At 39.1% G+C, this 19,101-nt stretch overlaps 1 protein-coding gene across 2 annotated transcripts in view; it reads left to right on the top strand.

Moving 5' to 3' along the window:
• Positions 1–19,101, top strand: part of LOC140482229 (myosin light chain kinase, smooth muscle-like) — a 430,871-nt gene that overhangs the window by 317,691 nt on the left and 94,079 nt on the right. For both annotated transcript variants that reach the window (XM_072579340.1, XM_072579341.1), the window contains 4 exons: positions 161–241; positions 585–1,381; positions 1,922–2,038; positions 2,649–2,732. In XM_072579340.1, coding sequence (XP_072435441.1) covers positions 161–241; positions 585–1,381; positions 1,922–2,038; positions 2,649–2,732 — 1,079 coding nt within the window. The remainder of the gene's footprint in view (positions 1–160; positions 242–584; positions 1,382–1,921; positions 2,039–2,648; positions 2,733–19,101) is intronic.

The raw sequence follows: 19,101 nt of genomic DNA on the forward strand, positions 1-19,101 counted from the left end.
AAACAATATAACTTTTTAAAAATTGCTAGCATTTGCTACATTTTTTAATGTATTTACTAATATAGTTATTCATAATTGTCATTTTACTTCTTTAAGAACTATCCATGTATTATTTAACTTAACCCCTCCACTCTCAATCTCTTTCTTTCACAAATATCAGAAACCAAGTTGGCAAGTGTAGCTGCCACGTGTCTCTGCTGGTCAAAGAATGCTCCCTTTCCAGAGAAGAAGCCAAGGAAGAGTAAGCATGTTTCCCACATTACTTGGGAGTGTTCTATTTTTGCATGACTGTACTAAGGTCAGCCAGTTTTATCTGGAAAAGATTCAAAATTAATCCCCAGAAGTGACCAAACAAATTGTTTACATCACACAGCTGTACCATAATACATGGGCCAGGCAGAGTCTGTTTCACTTTTTCTCATGCCCATACATGGTGACTGAAGTCATCAGTGATGCAGTACAGTAATAGATCGTGTTCATTTCATAAGCCTTTCCCTTTTATAAACATTCTTCAGCCCGGGGCTGTTCTCTAGCTTTTAAATTAACCTCTTGTTAATTCTCTCCCTTTTTTTTACTGGTAACAGTAAGGAGCAATTGAATGCCAGCATTGTTGAAGCGAAGGAGTCTAGTGGTGATGGCATAGAGAAGTTTGTGAGACCAGACAGTGCCAAAAAGAGCATAGCTGAAACAAAAGGAAACACAGAGGAGGAGAAAACATTCCGGGGGGTGCTTAGGAGAAAAGTTGAAACCAAAGAACAGTCAGCAGAGCAACTCAAACAGCAAGAGGCTGAGCAAAAAGACTTCCGTTGCGTGCTGGGGAAAAAAGTGATCACCAAAAGCTTTTCTGAGGAAGAACTGAAGGAACAATCAGCAGAACAAATGAACTTCCGAGACTCACTTTCCAGACATGTCAAAACAACTAATGCATTTGAAGAAGAGAAAAAGATTTCTAGTCCCCAACAGGTAGATTTTCGGGCCGTACTTGGTAAAAAGAACAGTCCTAAACTATCACAAGACATGATCACACTAAAGCAAATGCAGCCTGACATCAGGAGTGCTCTAAGCTCAGAGAAACAAGATTCGACTGGCAAAGATGCTAATAATGACGCAGGAAGCCTTCAACCTGTAAAAGTGGACTTAAATGATAATGGCGATTGTAAAAATGGATGTTCATGTATCGATGGTGGAGTAATTGATCAGAAATCCGAAAGCACAGGAAATGCACCTGTTTTTAAGGAAACATTAAAAGATACTCAGGTAGTAGATGGTGAACGTTTATTGTTGCAGTGTCGAGTTACTGCTGAACCAGCTCCAATAGTCACCTGGACTATAAATGGAAAGGCCATCAAGTCATCCAAGTTCATTAATATATCACAAGAAGGTAACTGATTTCCAAGGATGAATGGAGATTTAATTTAAATCTTAATAAACATTCACAGTATATTATACTTAATATGAAAAATTGTTCACTAAAATTTATTAATAACATTTCAGTTACTTGTTGAACTTGGGAAACTTCCATCTCTATTCAAGTTTTTAGAACCCTGAAGACTATAGATATTTATTGTTCAACACCAGGTTATTATCCTAGTGTTTCCAAATAAACCTGTTGGACTGTAACCTGCATTGTGTGATTTTTAACTTTGTCCACCCCTGTCCAATACTGTCCAATATTTATTGTTCAGTAATGATCTTTGATATAACTGCACATCAGTATTACAAATGTCAAAATGTTCCTTCAACCAACTTTTATTTTGTAATACGTGACATTTGAATAATAAAGATCTAAGAAAAGTTTATAACATATTTTTATTAAGTTGGAGTTGATGAAAATTAGTTCTAAAAAGTTGTGTATAAAGGGTTAAGTTATTTGAAACTTTCATATGGATTGTGAACTCTCAAAAGCTTTTATTTATGTCAGGATCACTTTGTACACTTGCAATTGAGGAGGTCCTGCCTGAAGATGAAGGCCTTTACAAGTGCATAGCTGAGAATTCTGCAGGGAAAATGGAATGTTCTTGCTCAGTTACTGTGGCTGGTAAGTGTATTCAGCAGCATGCAAACTCACAATGGAAAACATTCCTCTACATGCAACGCTGTTTGTCTTTTCTTCCTGTCATTAAACTGCAAAATGAAAAACAAAATTCCTTCCACCAGTCTGTGGCAAAAACAAATTATTACACAAGGTTAGAACACGGTTTCTCTCAGATAAACAAATATCTAATAGCACAAAGCAAAATGAAAATAATCTCCAAGAGTTGAATAAAGAAGCCTGAAAAATGTTCAAGTCTGTTAACAATACAGAACCGGTAGGTTTTTGTATAAGTTAAAATCTCACCCTTTGTGTTCGAAATGAACGAGGCTGTCGATTAGTCTATACATATTTATCAGAATAATTTCATTTTATGATAACATCATAATAAGATTGTAAATTAACAGAGACCAAAGCAATTTCTTATCACTATAAAAACTTAATGTATTCACCAAAGAGCCAGTTAAAACTAAAACCATTAAGCAGCATTGGATGTACAGAAAAGTTTTCGATATCTTAAAAAAGATACAATTTTACTACTCTTATATAATTCCCTGACCTGCAACAGAAGATAAATATTTATTAATCAAGTTATTTTAAAATTATTCTTTTTCAGATGCAGCTGCCCTGAAGACTCCCCAACCTGCTGAGAAAACATCAAAGAAGGCGATGTCCACCCTTAGTCCCACTTCAGACGGTGGTAAGTCACAATCATTTATCCAGCCAGTTTCCAAATAAGGAATGGATTATGCTTTCAGCTCTTTTCCCATTAGTTAGAGACTATTCACTGAAGAAGTTGTTATCTTCAGTGTTGATATATGATGCTGTTTTAACCTTTGGAACAGGATATGTGATTTTCTCCTTTATAAAACAAAATATGCTATGAATGTTAAATATTAAAAGCTAATGTAATGGAGTTTGAAGTTAATCGTGCAATTGTCTTCTTCATCATGAATTAAGATTCTTTTTAAACAAGTGATAAATTTGACAGACTTTTGAAATGTGCAAACTTAGTTTCTTTTAAAGAACTTTAATTCAGAACATTTTAAATCAAAAATGATGAATAATCCAAGACAGAACTTTTATAAAGAAAGAGAATAATAGTATAATTTGCCTCTCTGCAATAATAAAAGCAATATTGTCATTGAAACTTAAATAAAATTGATATCACAGTCACAATAATCTCTACCCTCTATTGTATCTTTCTGATAAATGAAGGTCACTGATAAGGTCAATTATTCCCACCAGATAGTCTTGTTTGAATGGAATATGAGTCTAAGAATTGAACCTATTAATCTATGTATGGAATGATACATCATAGAATGAGGCCATTCAGCCTCTTAATCCTGTATTTCACAGAACAATCAGTTATTTCCAGTCCTCTGATCTTTCTACATAGCCCTGTTTACTTTTTACCTTTCAAGTACTTCTTCATTTCCATCCTGAAAATTATTATTAAATCTGCTTTCACCAGCATGCATACTAGTGTATTCAATAAAAGCTTCCTGCCTATAGCAAATGCACTATCTCACTTCAGGTCTTTTGTCACATCCTCCAATTGTCTATCTTTCTTCCAAGGAAATAGTTCCTTCCATTTTGTGAATCAAAATTCTCCCAGGTGGCAAAACACCATCAGCTTTACCATCAGCTGTAAGAACAGCCCTTGCATCTCCAGTTCATCTACACAACTGAAGTTACTCATTCCTGGAGCCATCCTCGTGAATCCTTTCTGTGCTCCCTGTCAGGCTTTGATGTCCTTTTTAAAATGTGATGTGCAGAAGTAAACACAATAATCCAAATGAACGATTAGCACAATGTTTTTTTTGCCGCTACTAAGAAAGCCATGGATCATATATACCTCCTTAACAGAAAACCAAAAAAAACGGCAGATGCTGGAAATCAAAACGATGCCAGAAATTGCTGGGAAAACTCAGCAGGTCTTGCAGCATCTGTGGAGAGAAAGCAGAGTTAACATTTTGGATCCAGTGACTTCAGAACTGCAGAATGATTCAAAACTCAAAGAGTTCTGAAGAAAGGTCATTAGACCTGAAATGTTAACTCTGTTTTCTCTCCTCAGACGCTGCCAGATCTGCTGAGTTTTCCCAGCAATTTCTGATTTTATTTCCTTTAGAGCCTTCTCAACTCATCCTACCACCTTCAAAGATTTGTGGACATTCTCAGGACTCTGTTCCTGCACTTCCTCTCAAATCTCACACTCAGTTGTATTGCCTCCTTATTTTTCCTCACAAATGTATCATTTCTCACTTCTTTCTTGATGTTAATAGCAACTGTCAAGTATCTGCTGTTTTAACCACTCTGTATGTGTCCTCCTGAAGTCTGTTCCTATCCTCCTCATTGCTTATTACACTTCTCAGTTTTGAGGCATCTGCAAACTTTGCTAATTTGCATTGTCCACCCAGGTTCAGATTATTCGTACATATTTATTAAATCAGTGGTCCTTACACTGGAGATCTGTCTGTCAGTCAGGCACTAACAAGTCTGGAACTTGTTGACTGCAGAAGCACTCAGCCAATGTTGCAGGCTAGCCTGCATGTATCGATACCAGTTCCCAGCCCAGAGAAATAGGGAAGGGTTATAAGTAGGAAGGGCATCTGTCTGGAAAAACAATGGGCAAATTACACAGTAATGGTTGATATGAATGGAATGATATGATGAAAGGTGATAAACCAATATCAAGGCAATCACATGTGACATGGGAACAGCTAAAATGAGAATGAGTTCAATGGTCCAACTATCAATCCTTGTGGAACCCCAAGAAAATAACTGTTTGCTATTTGTCCCTTAGCCAATTTTTCATCTGCACTGCCCTTCTCCCTTTGCTTCCTTAGGCTTTAACTGTTCAAATAGGTTAATTTTGTGGTACTTTGTAAAATTTATTTTGAATATTTTAACAGCAGCACTATCTTCATAAACCTTTACTTCAGCAAATAACTCAGTCAACTTCTGCATAACTGATTTGCCTTTAACAAATCCTAACAGATTTGCAGAAATTAGACCATACCTCTTCAGCTGACAATGAATTTTGGCGCAGATTATTGCCTTTAAAAGTTTACTATTACCAATGTCAGGATGGCTGTAATTGCCAGGTTTATCCCTCTGTCCTTGTTTATGAATAGCATTTAACATTTCCAATCCACTAGCCCTTTTGAACCACTGCCATTGATAAGGATGATACAACTCCACAGAGGCCAGTATCCCTTCACCACCCTTTAATGACGCATGGAAAGTCCTAAGCACTGATCCAACTCACTCAGAGCCAGCTCTCAGAGTGAACAGTGCCTCTGACACTCCTGTTTTTATCTGTCAGCCAGAGCTCCCTGATCTGACCAATTAACAGCCCCAATCAGGAAACTCATGTTCTATGACCTCCACCTGGCTGATCTTGTTACCATCATTACAAAGGAGAATTAGAAAAATTGGCCACGTACTCAATAACTTCCACTCTTACTTCCCTCAGCAACCTAGGGTACATACTATCTGGTGACTTTTCTTCTTTGCAGCTTAATCTTCAACCAAAACTCCCCTAGTGCACATTTTGATTTGCTGAATGCCTGGGGTTACAGAATTAATCCACAACCCTGCAAGCTTTAAATAAGATCTTTTAAAACATGTTTCTATTTGCAATGAAATACACAGTATGCACAAAATAAGTATAAACCATTGAACACTGCAGCAATTCACAGTTTTGTAACTTGCCTTCACACCTTTAACAGTTAAATATCAATATTATTGCTCATGTGAAGAAGACAGGGTTCCACTCCATCACTATATGCAGGGTGTGTGATCACCACCACTAGAGCAACAGCTTATAGTTTAAGTCGTGCCTTCAATATAATAAAAGTGCTTTAGAGACATTATATAACAAAATAAGACACTGATTTTCACAGGAAACTTTAGGGAAGGTGACCAAAAAAAGCTGGTTAATTTTAAGCATTGTCTTAAAGATAGAAAGCCAAGAGATCGAGGCAGAACCCTTCAAGGTGACAATTCCAGAATTAAGGGCCCAGGTAGAGTAATTAAGGGCCAATGGTAGAGTAATTAAAATGGTGGTGATTCAGAGGCGGGAATTCGAGGAGCACATATACCTGGATACAATTTGGGGTGAAGGGGGTAATTTAGGAAGGGGAGAAGCTGTGCAATGACTTGAAAACAAGAATGAAAATTTTAAAACCAAAGTATTGTTTAACAAGGACATTTCTGTCAATGAGCACCAGGGTGTTGGGGGAACTGGATTTGGTAGGAATTAGTAGAGCATTGAAAAAGCAGAATTTTGGTTTATGAAGGGTAAGAACTGGGAAATGGATCATATGTGCATTAGAACAGTCAGTTCTGGGGGTCACAAGGGCATGGATAAGAGCTTCAGCAGTGGGTACACTAAAAGTGGTGGCAGGGTCAGGCAGTATTACAAAGGTGGAAATGGATGGCGTAAGTGATGGCACAGATGTGTTTGAAATCCCATCCATTGTCATGTGATATATCAAGATTGCAAACAAACTGGTTCATCCTTAGATAACTTCCAGAGAGTTGGTAACTGCAGAACAGAGCTTTGAGCAGGAACCAAAGATAACATCTTTACTCTTTCCAGTACTTAACTGGAGAAATTTCTACGCATCCAATACAAGATATCAGATAAGCAGTTTGATAATATACTGATGGCGGTCAGGCCAAGTGAGGTGGTGGTGAAACAGGGCTGGGTAAAATCTGGAAGCTATTATGTTTTTGAATGGTGTTGCCAAGGTACAGCATGGAGATGCAAATCATAAAATCCCTGCATTGCAGAAAAAGGCCATTTGACACATCATAGTTCCACTGACACCACCCCCTCCCACCCACCCCACACAAAGAGCATCCCACCCGTACTGACTGTCCCAACCCTACATATCAATGTCTTACCATGGATAGTCCACTAACCTGCATGTCCCTGGACACCATGGGCCGAATTAGCATGGCCAATCCACCGAACCGGCACATCTTTGGATCGTGGGAGGAAACCGGAGCACCCAGCAGAAACCCACACAGACACAGAGAGAATGTGCGAACTCTACACAGCCAGTTACCCGGGGCTGGAATTGAACCGGGTCCCTGATGCTTTGAGGCAGCTGTGCTAACCACTGCAGCACCATGTTGTCCTAAATCAGAGGGGTTTTAAATAGAACCTTGGGTAGCATTGGGGTAATTGTGTGGGACTGGGAAAAAAGCTATTTATGATGATTCTTTTGCTCCTGTTGGGTAGGTAAGGTCAGAACAGTGCATATGTAGTCCCACTCAGCCAGATGGCAATAGAGAGGGTTTGGAGGAGAATGGTGTAATTAACTGTGTCAAAAACTAAAGATACGTTGAGAAAGATGAGAAGGGAATTGTTTGTCTTTGCATTTGTATCCTGGCTAAGTGCCATCTTAGGAGAAAGTGAGGACTGCAGATGATGGAGATCAGAGCTGAAAAATGTATTGCTGGAAAAGCGCAGCAGGTCAGGCAGCATCCAAGGAGCAGGAGAATCGACGTTTCAGGCATAAGCCCTTCTTAAGCCCGAAACGTCGATTCTCCTGCTCCTTGGATGCTGCCTGACCTGCGCTTTTCCAGCAACACATTTTTCAGCTAAGTGCCATCTTAGTACTGTGATAGAGTAGGGAACCTAATTGGAGGGATTCAAACATAAAATTTTAGGACACACCTGGGAACAAACTTGGAAAGAGACAACACATTCAAGGGTTTTATAAAAGAAAGAGGTTGTAGTTGTAACAAAACAAAAATAGAAAGTGCTGGAGAAATTCAGCAGATCTGGCAGCATCAGTGAACAGGGAAACAAAGTTAACATTTTGAGTCTGATATGACACTTCCTTGGAACGACTGAAAAAGAAAGCCAGCACAGAAGCTGTAACAGTATGGGAGAATTCCCAGGGCAGAATACACAGGAAATTAATCGACCACAGTTCAGGAAAGTATTACAGAAAATCAAAGGCACTTGCAGGGTTTGGGAAGAAATGTGCTCTCTGAAAATTCACCAATGGAAAATGTATGAAGAAGCAGAGTGCAGTTCATACCATGAAGGAACTCCAACGCAAGTGTCAGTGATACTACTATCTACAAAATAAGAAATTCCAAGTTTGGAGGTTATGGGGGTGTCTTTGTTCCCTCACCCTCAGAATGCCCTTCAATCTTCCTTGTGTTCATTAGATTCACTCCAACTGGCTTGTCGACCTCAAAATGGATTTCCAGTACAGCCTGTAAATTCATTTCAAGGTATTATTATTGGATTACTGATTCTTCCTGACCTTGGGTGTTCGTTATCAAATGTTGGTGATTGGAAGGAGTACCATAAAAGAACTTTGGGGTGATGTTGAGAGCAAGGAATATTACTTTTAACTTTAAGTTAGTTGCTGAATATTTGGGAAGAAAGCTACGTCACAGTCAGATCACAGGAAACTGGTGTCTAGGTCGGCATAACTCTGGAGAGCATCTTCTCTAATTTATCATTATGGTTATGTTCAATAAAACATTTGGTGTTCAGTCACAAGCCTTCATATTATTACATTTGATAACGCCTGCAGAGCAACCTCCTCTCAATTTGTGCACGTTAGTTATGAGATGCTAGAAGGAGCCCAGGCCATAATCTATTCCAAATCTTTTCGTGTTTAAAGATCTGTTTATTATACAGTGTTAATTCAGCAATCTTTTTCATATTGAATATACTTTCCAAAACTTTGCAAGATTGCAATTTTGTGGTATAATTTAGTTGCATTGTATTAATGGAAATGATTTTATGATTATAATACATAGAATTTTCCTATATTTCAAACTTGCAAGTTAGGTTTCAGGTATAACCTGAAGAAGTGATATAGGAATAAGACCATAAGAACTAGGAATAGGAGTAGACCATTTGTCCCCTTAAGCTTGCTCCACCATTCAGTAGGATCATGGCTGATCCCCCATTCCTCCTGTCCACTTTGCTGTGTTTTCCCCATAACCCTTGATTCCCCTTCTGATCAAGAATCCATCTATCTCAGCCTTAAATATTCACAAGTACACTTCCCCCACAGCTCTTTGTGGCAAGGAATTCCAAAGACTCATGACCCTCCGAGGGAAGAAATCCCTCCTTGACCTAGACTCTTAAGAATCCTAATTGTTTCAATCACTTCTCATTCTTCTAAACGCCAATGAATAGAATTCCAGCCTATTCAACCCATGCTCATAGGACAGTCCTGACATACCAGGGATCATCCTAGCAAGCCTTGTCTGATCTGCCTGCAATGCATTAATATCTTTCCCTAAATAAGGAGACCAAATCTGCTCTCAGTACTCCAGCTGTGGTCTCACCAGCACTTGTATCAGTTGCAGTAAGACTTCTGTACTCTTGTACTCTTGAGTATGTCCAGTGATCTAGTGTCCACTGCTCACTGATGAAGAGAATTCTAAACACCAACAACTGAGAGAAGCTGTTCCATCTCATCTCTCCTTTACATGGGTCCACTTTTGGAAAGAGATTGACAACTTCATACATGAGCATTATGCCTTTACCCAGAGAATCCCTAGCTGTCTTGCTGATCTCCAGCTGCTGTCTCTTCAGTAGTTACCTACAAAAGTAGAAAACTTAGGACAGTTCTCCGACCAAGTCAAGGAGCCACATGCAGCATGGAGGAGGTGAACAAATTAGTCAAGTTAATGTTATACAATTCAAATCTAGTTAATTCCAATTCCAATTATCTAGCAGTTTTAACACAGACACTTTAAAAGAATTTCTTACATGTTTCAATTCACCGAATTATAAAGGATTTTACAGCATGCAGCCTGTGTTTATTTGACCCCAGAAGCCTATGTTAATATTAATGTAACATGTGAGCCTCCTCCATCTAACTACATGTGCTCTTATCAGCATCTCCTTCTATTTCTTTCTCCTTCATGTATTTAGCTAGCTGTCTCTTAAATGTATTCATACCATTTGTATGAAGCAACTTCAAAGAGTAGACAGAAATGATTTAAAACAATCTGAGACCACTAATAGCAATAGCTCTGAACAGAATGCTCAACTTCAAGACAACATTATTTTGTTAAAAGTGACTATAGCTCATAAATATATGTGTGATTGCTAAATGTTGTAAAGGGATGCTTTTGTATGTTTGTCTCTCTGTTTCTTTTGTTAAAACTGTTGACTTATGGTTAACCTTGATGAAAAACATTTTGTGTTGTCTGCTTAAAACATTGGTGTAGCTTCACTTCATTTTTACACCCACACAGTATAGTACTTTTTCCAGATGTCTGCTTGTAAACAAATGAGTTTATCCATCTTAATACTCAGCAGTTCAAAAGTCAATTTTATTAAATTGGAATAGGTAACACTTGGATATCCAGTCTACCTGGCTACTTAATCAATTGATAGCAGTTGGCCATAAAACAATTGCTATGAAGTGTCAGTGACTTTTTGGACAGTAATCATTTATGATGACAGTTTAACAACCTATGTATTCAGCCACTTCCTTGACAGATATTTATAGCCATTTTCAATATTACCAAAAAAGGGCATCTCTCAAATTGTAGCTTTAACCTTTACATGCCCCCACAAAATATGAACAAGCAGCAGACTTTTGTTCAGTAAAATATTCCAAAGAAACTGTACAGCCTGAAGACATGAACACTTGAGATGGAAAATGAGTGTTCAGTTAAATATTTTAATTGAGACAAACAATGTATTGCAAGCAAAACACAAAGTGTGCCTAACTTCAACATTAACATCAGAAACAAGTGTTCAGTTTTCACCTACTGTCAGATGTTTTATATCAGTTTTTATTTGGGCACTGCATGATGTCACAATTCAGCCGTGTTCACAAATATTTTCCTAATTTCAAAAATGACAAATTATAGAGTTTCTCCTGAAAAAAGATATGTAGAAAAATGCAGCAATATTTTACTGAACTTGAGAAGAGGAAATTTGATGAAGTGAAACCAGAAGTTAATCTTTGGATCACTTTGCTCTTGGCAATGTCACTATTTTTATAAACATTCTAGTTTATGACTGCTAATCATATAGCATTAGGAGGTCTTGTTACTTCGTTCCAAAGGCCAATTGTTATTCCCCAAAGTTGATTCATCAGGCTTTTAGATTTGTCTGTCTGAGAAAATTCATATGAGAAGGTTTTTTGAGGATTAGTCACAATCATTAGATGACATTTTTGAGGTCTGATGTGAACATCACACTGAACATCTGACTCACCTGCATGAACCCTGGAAGTACTGGTAACATGTGCCATGTGGAAAGAAGGCCTTAACTAACCAATTTATCAAAAGGAATTGCAATCCACATTGTGTTTTTGTCTTGTCAAATAAAGATGATCAATATTCCTGTTGAATTTCTGAAACAGGCTGAGCAAACATAAGAGAACAGAAATGGTCTCAGTCAACAACATTTGCACCCACAAACGTACCTTATACCTGCCCTTATGGGCTGATGAGAAGGATTCCCTTTGAGGAAAGCATACTCTAACTATGTTAAAAATCACACAACACCAGGTTATAGTCCAACAGGTTTAATTGGAAGCACACTCACTTTCGGAGTGATGCTCCTTCATCAGGTGATAGTCTAACTATGTTAGTCAGATGGAAAACCTAGTAAAGTCAAAAACTTTAAAAGATCTAATTAATAGCAGTGGCTCTTCAGATGTTCTTTCAGTTGGCACATCATCAGTACATGAACTAAGACACATGGAGTAATCAAAAAATAACATGGCAAATTTTGTTCTTGTACAGCTTTAAATTATAGAGTGAGGCTTGGAATGAAATTATTTTTGTCAAGACTCATAAGCTTTCAATTTAATACCCAATACAGCCTCGTGAAAAATATATTCTGAATTTATGTGGATGCGTGCCTAGCATCAGGGCATGAATAACTTAATAATTAACTGTTTCTACTTTGACAGTGTTATAGTGATTGTAACAAAGTCCGCCAGTTGGACCTCATAGAATATGGATTTCCTGATTGGGACTATTAATCTGGTCTGATCAGGAAACTGTCTGACGGTTAAGAACAGGAGTGTCAAAAGCTAGTATTCTGTTCGTTCTGAGATCTGGCTCTGAGGGAGTTGGATCAGTATCACAGACACTCCATGTGTAAATTGAAAGTTATTTGGTAATGGGATACCAGCCTCTGCGGAGTTAGTGGGGATGAGAGTAGCATTAATGATGGAAACATATAAAAGCACCTACTAGCTGGCTTTATCATTGGAAAGTTTGGCAAGCAGAGCACACATTGCAGGGTATCCCAATGGAAGAGGACACCCTCACCAGTCTGACTGAACTTGGGGCACACCACTTGGGTGAAGGCAATTGCGTAGCCCCACTCAGGACATATTCTGAACAGAGGGACTCTAGGTCAGCCCACAGCAAAACCCCAAATCAAAGCCAAGCCTCAACCAAATGCTTAAAATTTTCTTCAGGATCCATTCCAGCAAGCCATTGTAGGTGTTGCCATTATGCAGACTCAAGACAGTAAAAGAGTTCTACTAGACCTAAATTGAATAAGAGAACTTATCAGTCATTATCCAGGAGAATACATACTCTGGAAAGTCCACCTACATTTGGTTTGGAACAGTTAAATTGCTTAGCAACATCCAAATAAGAATCAATCAAAATAAGCATCTGGTTAAATGGTCACCTGGTTCTAACGGAGGTCAATATCAATGCAGCTGTTTCAGTGATCACAAAACCAGTTCTTAAGAAAGTTCACTCTGGACTCCAACCTTTAGGTTTGTGCAAGACCTTGGCTACACTGAGAACCTATACTGGGGAATCTTTACAGATTAAGGGTACAACTTCAGTTCCAGTCTCTTATGAGAAGCAACTGGTTCAGATACCGTTGATTGTAGTAAAAGGCTTGGGCCAAAGCTTGATGGGAGAAATTGGTTGAGAAAAATTCACCAAGATTGGCTCAACATTTTTTGATTAGCAAATGTCTGCCTGAGTGAATTCTATGACCTTCTATTAATTAAATACTGTGGCGTTTATCAGGAAGGCTTAGAGACAAAGGAGTCAAGAGTGTGGTGCTGGAATCCTGATGAAGGGCTTTTGCCCGAAACATCAATTCTCCTCCTCCTTGGATGCTGCCTGACCTGCTGTGCTTTTCCAGCACCACACTCTCAACTCTGATCTCCAGTATCTGCAATCCTCACTTTCTCCTCGGGACAAAGGAGCCAAGGCCAACTTGCCTGTTGACCAGGAAGCAATTCCGCGATTCTGCAAGGCCCGCCCGGTGCCATTAGCTGTGAAGGAATCATCAAACCAGTCCAGTTCATGGAATGGGCAGCATCAGTCATACCGACTGTGGATCCTGATGGATTGATTTGCCTTTGAGGGGATTTTAAACAAATGGAAAACCACTTTTTGCAGCTGATTAAATACCCAAAGTTTGGATGTCATATTTGATTTTTTGTAATTATCTTTTCCTTACTTTATCAATTAGAAGGTAACCTCTATAGGATTTCAAGGTGATGAGTAGATGAAAAAGAACCTCTAACTAGTAGATCTAAATTATAAGTAATAGATTTATAATCATGGGCAAAAACATCTAGATGAGCATAAAAGTTTTCATTTGTCAAGTTGTCAGGATCTAGACTGTTGCATGTGAAATGGTGGTAGAAACTGATTCCATTTAAGAGTAGTTCAGCAGGTACTTGAGCATTTTCAGGGTTACGTTAATAAAGGGGTTGAGGAGCTAAGCATGACTGCTCATAGAACCAACTAACACAAGTCAGGCAGTATAACCTCATTCCATACTATAATCTTCTAACAAGACGTACTGGAGACTGAGCCAATTCAGCTTACCAAGAAACCAAAGACTTGGCATTTGACAATAATCTCTAAAAGGAATAGGCCAGCTGAAGACCTAATCAAATGGATGAAGTTTGGATAGAAATCTCCCTCTCAACCTCATGGAACTTCAGCTGGCCCTCTCTATCACTCTTTTGGTTTCTGAATGTGGGCAACATTCAGATGTACTGGTGGGCTTTATTCTTGAATTGCTACACCTACGGTGGTCTCACAATGCTAAGGTAATCCAGAGAATTTCTCACCACCTCCATTCTTGTTTGCACCTTCAATCTTCTGTTTAGGGCCTATGTTACAAGTCAGAGCAATGGACAATTTTGCTGCAGTTCAGGGATGCCTGCGTTTAGTATTTTAGGCCTGTTTCTAATTTGTGCCACTTGGATTGATGGTTGTGCCACCCTACATTAGGGAACATTGCAATGGGGCGATGAAACTTGGTCATCACTTTAAGAGTGTGCATGACTTACTCTTACTGATGTCTTCTTATTATATTGTTAATGAATCCATATGCTCTGCCAATGAAATAACCAATGGGATATGTCTGTGGATAGCTGTAAATCTAAAAGGTTTGGCTATGCTTTGCAAAAAGGATACCAAATTATTGAAATGTATTGAAATGTATAATAGGCAACTGATCGAATTATTGATTCTGATTAGTTTTGTGGATAGGAGTGAGAGGTGAACTGAATTATTCTTACTGTCCCCCTCTCCAGTCCATAAAAAGGGTTGATTTTTATAATGCTTTTATTGTTTTCTTTCCTGTTTAGTATAGGCTGTTGTGTATTTCCCCAAAACTTTCACAATGGTTCTTGAATTTAGGATTGTATACAAAACAAAATCACACAAACACAGATCTTAGCTCAACCACAAACATATTTAATAAAATAAACCTCGTCATGTCCTGATACAAAGCCTCTTAACTTGTCTCAATGACACACCTTGCTGAGTTTAGTTTATTTAGAGTGGTGCTAGAAAAGCACAGCCGGTCAGGCAGCATCCGAGGAGCAGGAAAATCAGCGTTTTAGGTAAAAGCCCTTCATCAGGACATTGATTTTCCTGCACCTCGGATGCTGCTTGACCGGCTGTGCTTTTCCAGCATCTAGACTCTGACTTCCAGCATCTGCAGTTGTCACTTTTGCCTAGTTGCCACCTTGCTGAGTTTGTCCGATTTAAATCCTTCCACTGTTTAACGTCAGCTCCCACCCACCACGTGTAGTAGGAAAGAAAACTTAATAGATAAACCAAAGGCAGAACTTCATGTTTCTGCTCAAAGCTGGATTTGATTGTTAAGCTAAGGTCACCGTAACCCTCTCAGCTCCAAAACCCCTCAACATTGACCAATAACTTACAATCCTCCACATGGTTGGTCCTTCTGATGATAACTGAAGCTTCACAAGCCAGGCCAAGCATTATTGACCCTCCTTGGTGCCTGCAGAACCTTGTCCCCACCAGACCAAGATTAAAATGATTTGGTGGAACACTTACAGTTCTCATTTTGGCAGGTCGGTCTGGCGTTGATTGTTGGCCTGTGTGAAATTACCCAGTTCTGACCCTTCTTCTAGTAAAAATTGCTTCAATTTTGCACCCTTTTATAGTGTTTCATATCAAACATATCACAACCACATCAACCATTTTCCCAATGATCAAGATGGCTAAGAGTAAATTCTCCTTTGTGTATTTCAGACAGTCTAGCCAGGTATGATAAATGAAACAATGCGATCCTTTTCCATGCAGTCCTGACAACCTGATCAGTTTTGCATTTCTCCTCTTGGTTTGGAGATGACATGACAACAGCACCTAGCCCTCAAATGGGCAAAGGTTTGAAATATCCACGACTCTTCTCAATGGGAATTCATTAAAGTAACAGTGGCTAGGTTCAAAAACTATTGTATTAGGAGATCAGTCTCTTGATTGCATGAGGCAATGGCAGAATTGCACTACAATAGTCTTCAGACAATGTTGAAACCCTCATGCTGAGCTCTTGTATGTATTTGTGCTGAGGGATGGTTTTAATTTACAGCGCTATATCCATAGGGTTTGAAGTCCTTTTTCATATTCCATCGAGTCCACTGGGAGAGCATTCTGATTCTGCAGAGAAAATCCATTACTTAAGTTATCAGAATGAGTTCACATGAATTAGAAAATCTAATAAATTGGCAGCCAATTAAGGTTCTTTCAGTTGGCTAGGCATAGAAGGCTCCCTTTTGCAGGGGGTCAGATGCAGTCAAATTGTTGGTGGAGGTATAAGCTGGAGTTGGTCCATTTCACAGGCAAAATATGGGTTTCTTTTGTACTGTTGTGAGATATTGAGATCGGAGCCAGGAGTTTAGTTAAACCTGGAGCTGGTTGCCAAAGCGTGCTGTCTTCTGATGTTGCAAACAGATGGTTGAACAAAAGCCATAGGTGTATAATTAAGGGGTATAATTTAAATATACCAGCAGATTCAATCATGTGACTAAGATATAGGGTTCAGCTAACAAGATAGGTTTAGGTGTGCTGACCAATGTTTGCCTGGGTAGGCTGAATGGCCTACCCTGTTGTTACACCCTTCAATCTGTGGATTGAGAATGGAGTCTGTCCTGATCATAACTTTACTACACAGTCAGTAAAGTGGAGCCATGTTGTTTTGCAGGCTCCAGGCTCAGTACATTGGGGAACTTCTAGCTCCAGTATTTTGGGGTCCCCACTTGGGTTGGATTTCTTCCCTGATCCATATTAGCTTGTCAGAGATCAGCTGGTATACCTTTTGATCTGTCAGCCATGGGCCCTTCTGTCCATCTACATCTTGGACTGTTTGTGGGTTACTCTCCGGTTGACCCCCCACTGAAAAATGTTATAAATTTCCTCAGGACAGTGTCCGTATTCTCCCACTGCTCTTGGATCAGGCGTGCCAACCTGGCATTTACAATTGCATGGTATACCAGCCAGACAGCTGCTGTTTCAATTAGGAACTGTTCCAGTCCCTCTTTCTCACCTGATCCCTCCTGGTTACACTCAAATAGCCCCACCCTGTGGTAGACACTCTCTGGTTGACTGAGCTCTATGTGCTTCAACTCCCCTGTGTTAGCCTCAGTAGCAGAGCTTCAATGCTTCAGACCTTACTCTGAGCTACCTTATCCCAATGACTTTTTTTTTGCCACCAGCATGGTCTCTTCACTCACCTCAGCTTTCTGCCACACTGCAGAATTTACCTGAAAGGATTTACTTGTCCAGCTTCTCTGGACTGAATCCTAGAGTCCACTCTAACTCTTGAGTCTGTAGGCCCCCTCATTTCTTTTAAGAGGGACAAAGCCTCTTCAGCTAATAGTTGAAATTATAGATCTTGAAATATAAATTTATAAACGGATAACCACTAAAGTATGAGAAAGACAAGAGTGAGAGGGTGGTAGCACCTACTGCAGGATAGGCTTTGAGCAGCAGTTTGTTCAATTAGTCTGTAGAATTTGAATAATCCATGTGGTACTTGGGAAATCAGTAAGAAAATTGAAGTATTTGAAAATGGAGATGACTGAGATGTAGATACATAATGCTACAGCAAGAGACCAAGAAAACGGCTTTTGGAACTGATGCATTGGTAGTTTTTCAAATTCAGAGCTTTCTGGATGACAAAAGAATATTAGAGAGTAAGATAAAACACGAAGAAAGGAGAGCATATGACTGATGTCAGTTTGATACTACGGTACAAGTAAATCAACAGATTTGAAGGATTGCATCATCCCTTAGTGAGGGAAGTAAGGATGAAAATTATAAAGGTACTGACCATAATCTTCAAATCCTCCTTGGATATGGACGAGTGGAGCCTTCTTCAAACACCTTCTTCAATTTGCCTTTAATAATCAACCAGCAACTACAGGTCAGTCAGTTTAACCTCTGTAATGGGAAAACATTTAGAAACAGTAATCCCAGAAAAAAAAATAAGGCACCTGGACAATTATAAGTAAATCAAGCAAAGCCAGCATAAATGTTTTAAAGGCAAATTGAGTTTAACTAACTTGATCAAGGTTTTTGATAAGGTATCAGAGATTGAATGAGGTCAATACAGTTGGTGTGGAATAAATGGACTTCCAAATGGTGTTTGATAAAGTGCTACTTACTAGGCTTTGAAGGAAAATTGAAGACCATGGACCATAGTGTAGTATCAGCATGGATATAAAATTAGTTAAGTCGGACTGAAAATAAACATTAGTGATGGATGATTGTTTGTTGTACTGAAGGAAGGTATGCAGTGGTATTCCCCAGGAATCAATGCAAGCTCCACTGCTTTCCACACTATACATTAAAGACTTGGACGTGGTGTACAGAGAGCAATTTCAATACTTGCAGATAAAACAAATTTTGGAATTAGTAAACACTCGGGATGGTAGTGATAGACAAAGATGGTTGACAGAATGATCAAAGAAAGGATAATGCAGTAAAGTTTGAGATAATAGGGTTTTGGAGAAAGAATGAGGAAAACCAATATAAACAAAAGGGTTCAGATCAAAAAAGGGTGCAGGAACAGAGGGAGTCAGGAATTACATATTGAAGGTAGCACGACAAGTAGAGAAAGCGGTTAAGGAAATAATATGGAATCCTGACTTTCATAAATTGAGGCTGTGCACATGGATACTCTCGGATACTAGGTAAGTTGGTCTCGTAGGTGAAGGAGGTGGTAAGCAGTATGTTGGCATGAGGGTATGAGGGGCCATGGTCTTTGTCTAGAGAAGCATCGGATGGCAAAGGAGGTATATGGGGTTATAGGGACAGATAGAGGGCATTAGGTAGCATGGATTGACATGGGGAGTTTACTGGTTGGGTGAGGAAATGGTAGGATGAGGGCTGGAGGGACCTTTTTATTTTAATTTTTGGACAGAGTGCTGGAGCCCCAAGGCAGGTATTCCAACCAGCCTACCTCAGCAACTGGCAGCCTTCTCAACTCTTCATGAGTCACCTGACCCAACTTTCAACGTAGCCCATTGCCTCCCCCACCCAGACGAAAAATGGGGAGTGCGGGCAGCTATTTTTGAAGGTCAGATCCAAGTATCCAGGAATTCCTTTTCCTCTGGGCTGTTTACTCAGGAAAGGGCCTTAGAGTACAAATGTAAGGAAATAATGCCAAATCTTCATAAAATACTGATTCTGCCATGACTAGAAATGTAAACATTTATGTAGTAACTTTAATTCCTTGTTTTAATATCTAACATTTATCACTAATTCATCATTTTTTGAAGAATCAAAAGTACACCAAAAAATAGAGT

This window comes from Chiloscyllium punctatum, chromosome 10 (assembly GCF_047496795.1).
Source record: "Chiloscyllium punctatum isolate Juve2018m chromosome 10, sChiPun1.3, whole genome shotgun sequence".
Classification (NCBI taxonomy): domain Eukaryota; kingdom Metazoa; phylum Chordata; class Chondrichthyes; order Orectolobiformes; family Hemiscylliidae; genus Chiloscyllium; species Chiloscyllium punctatum.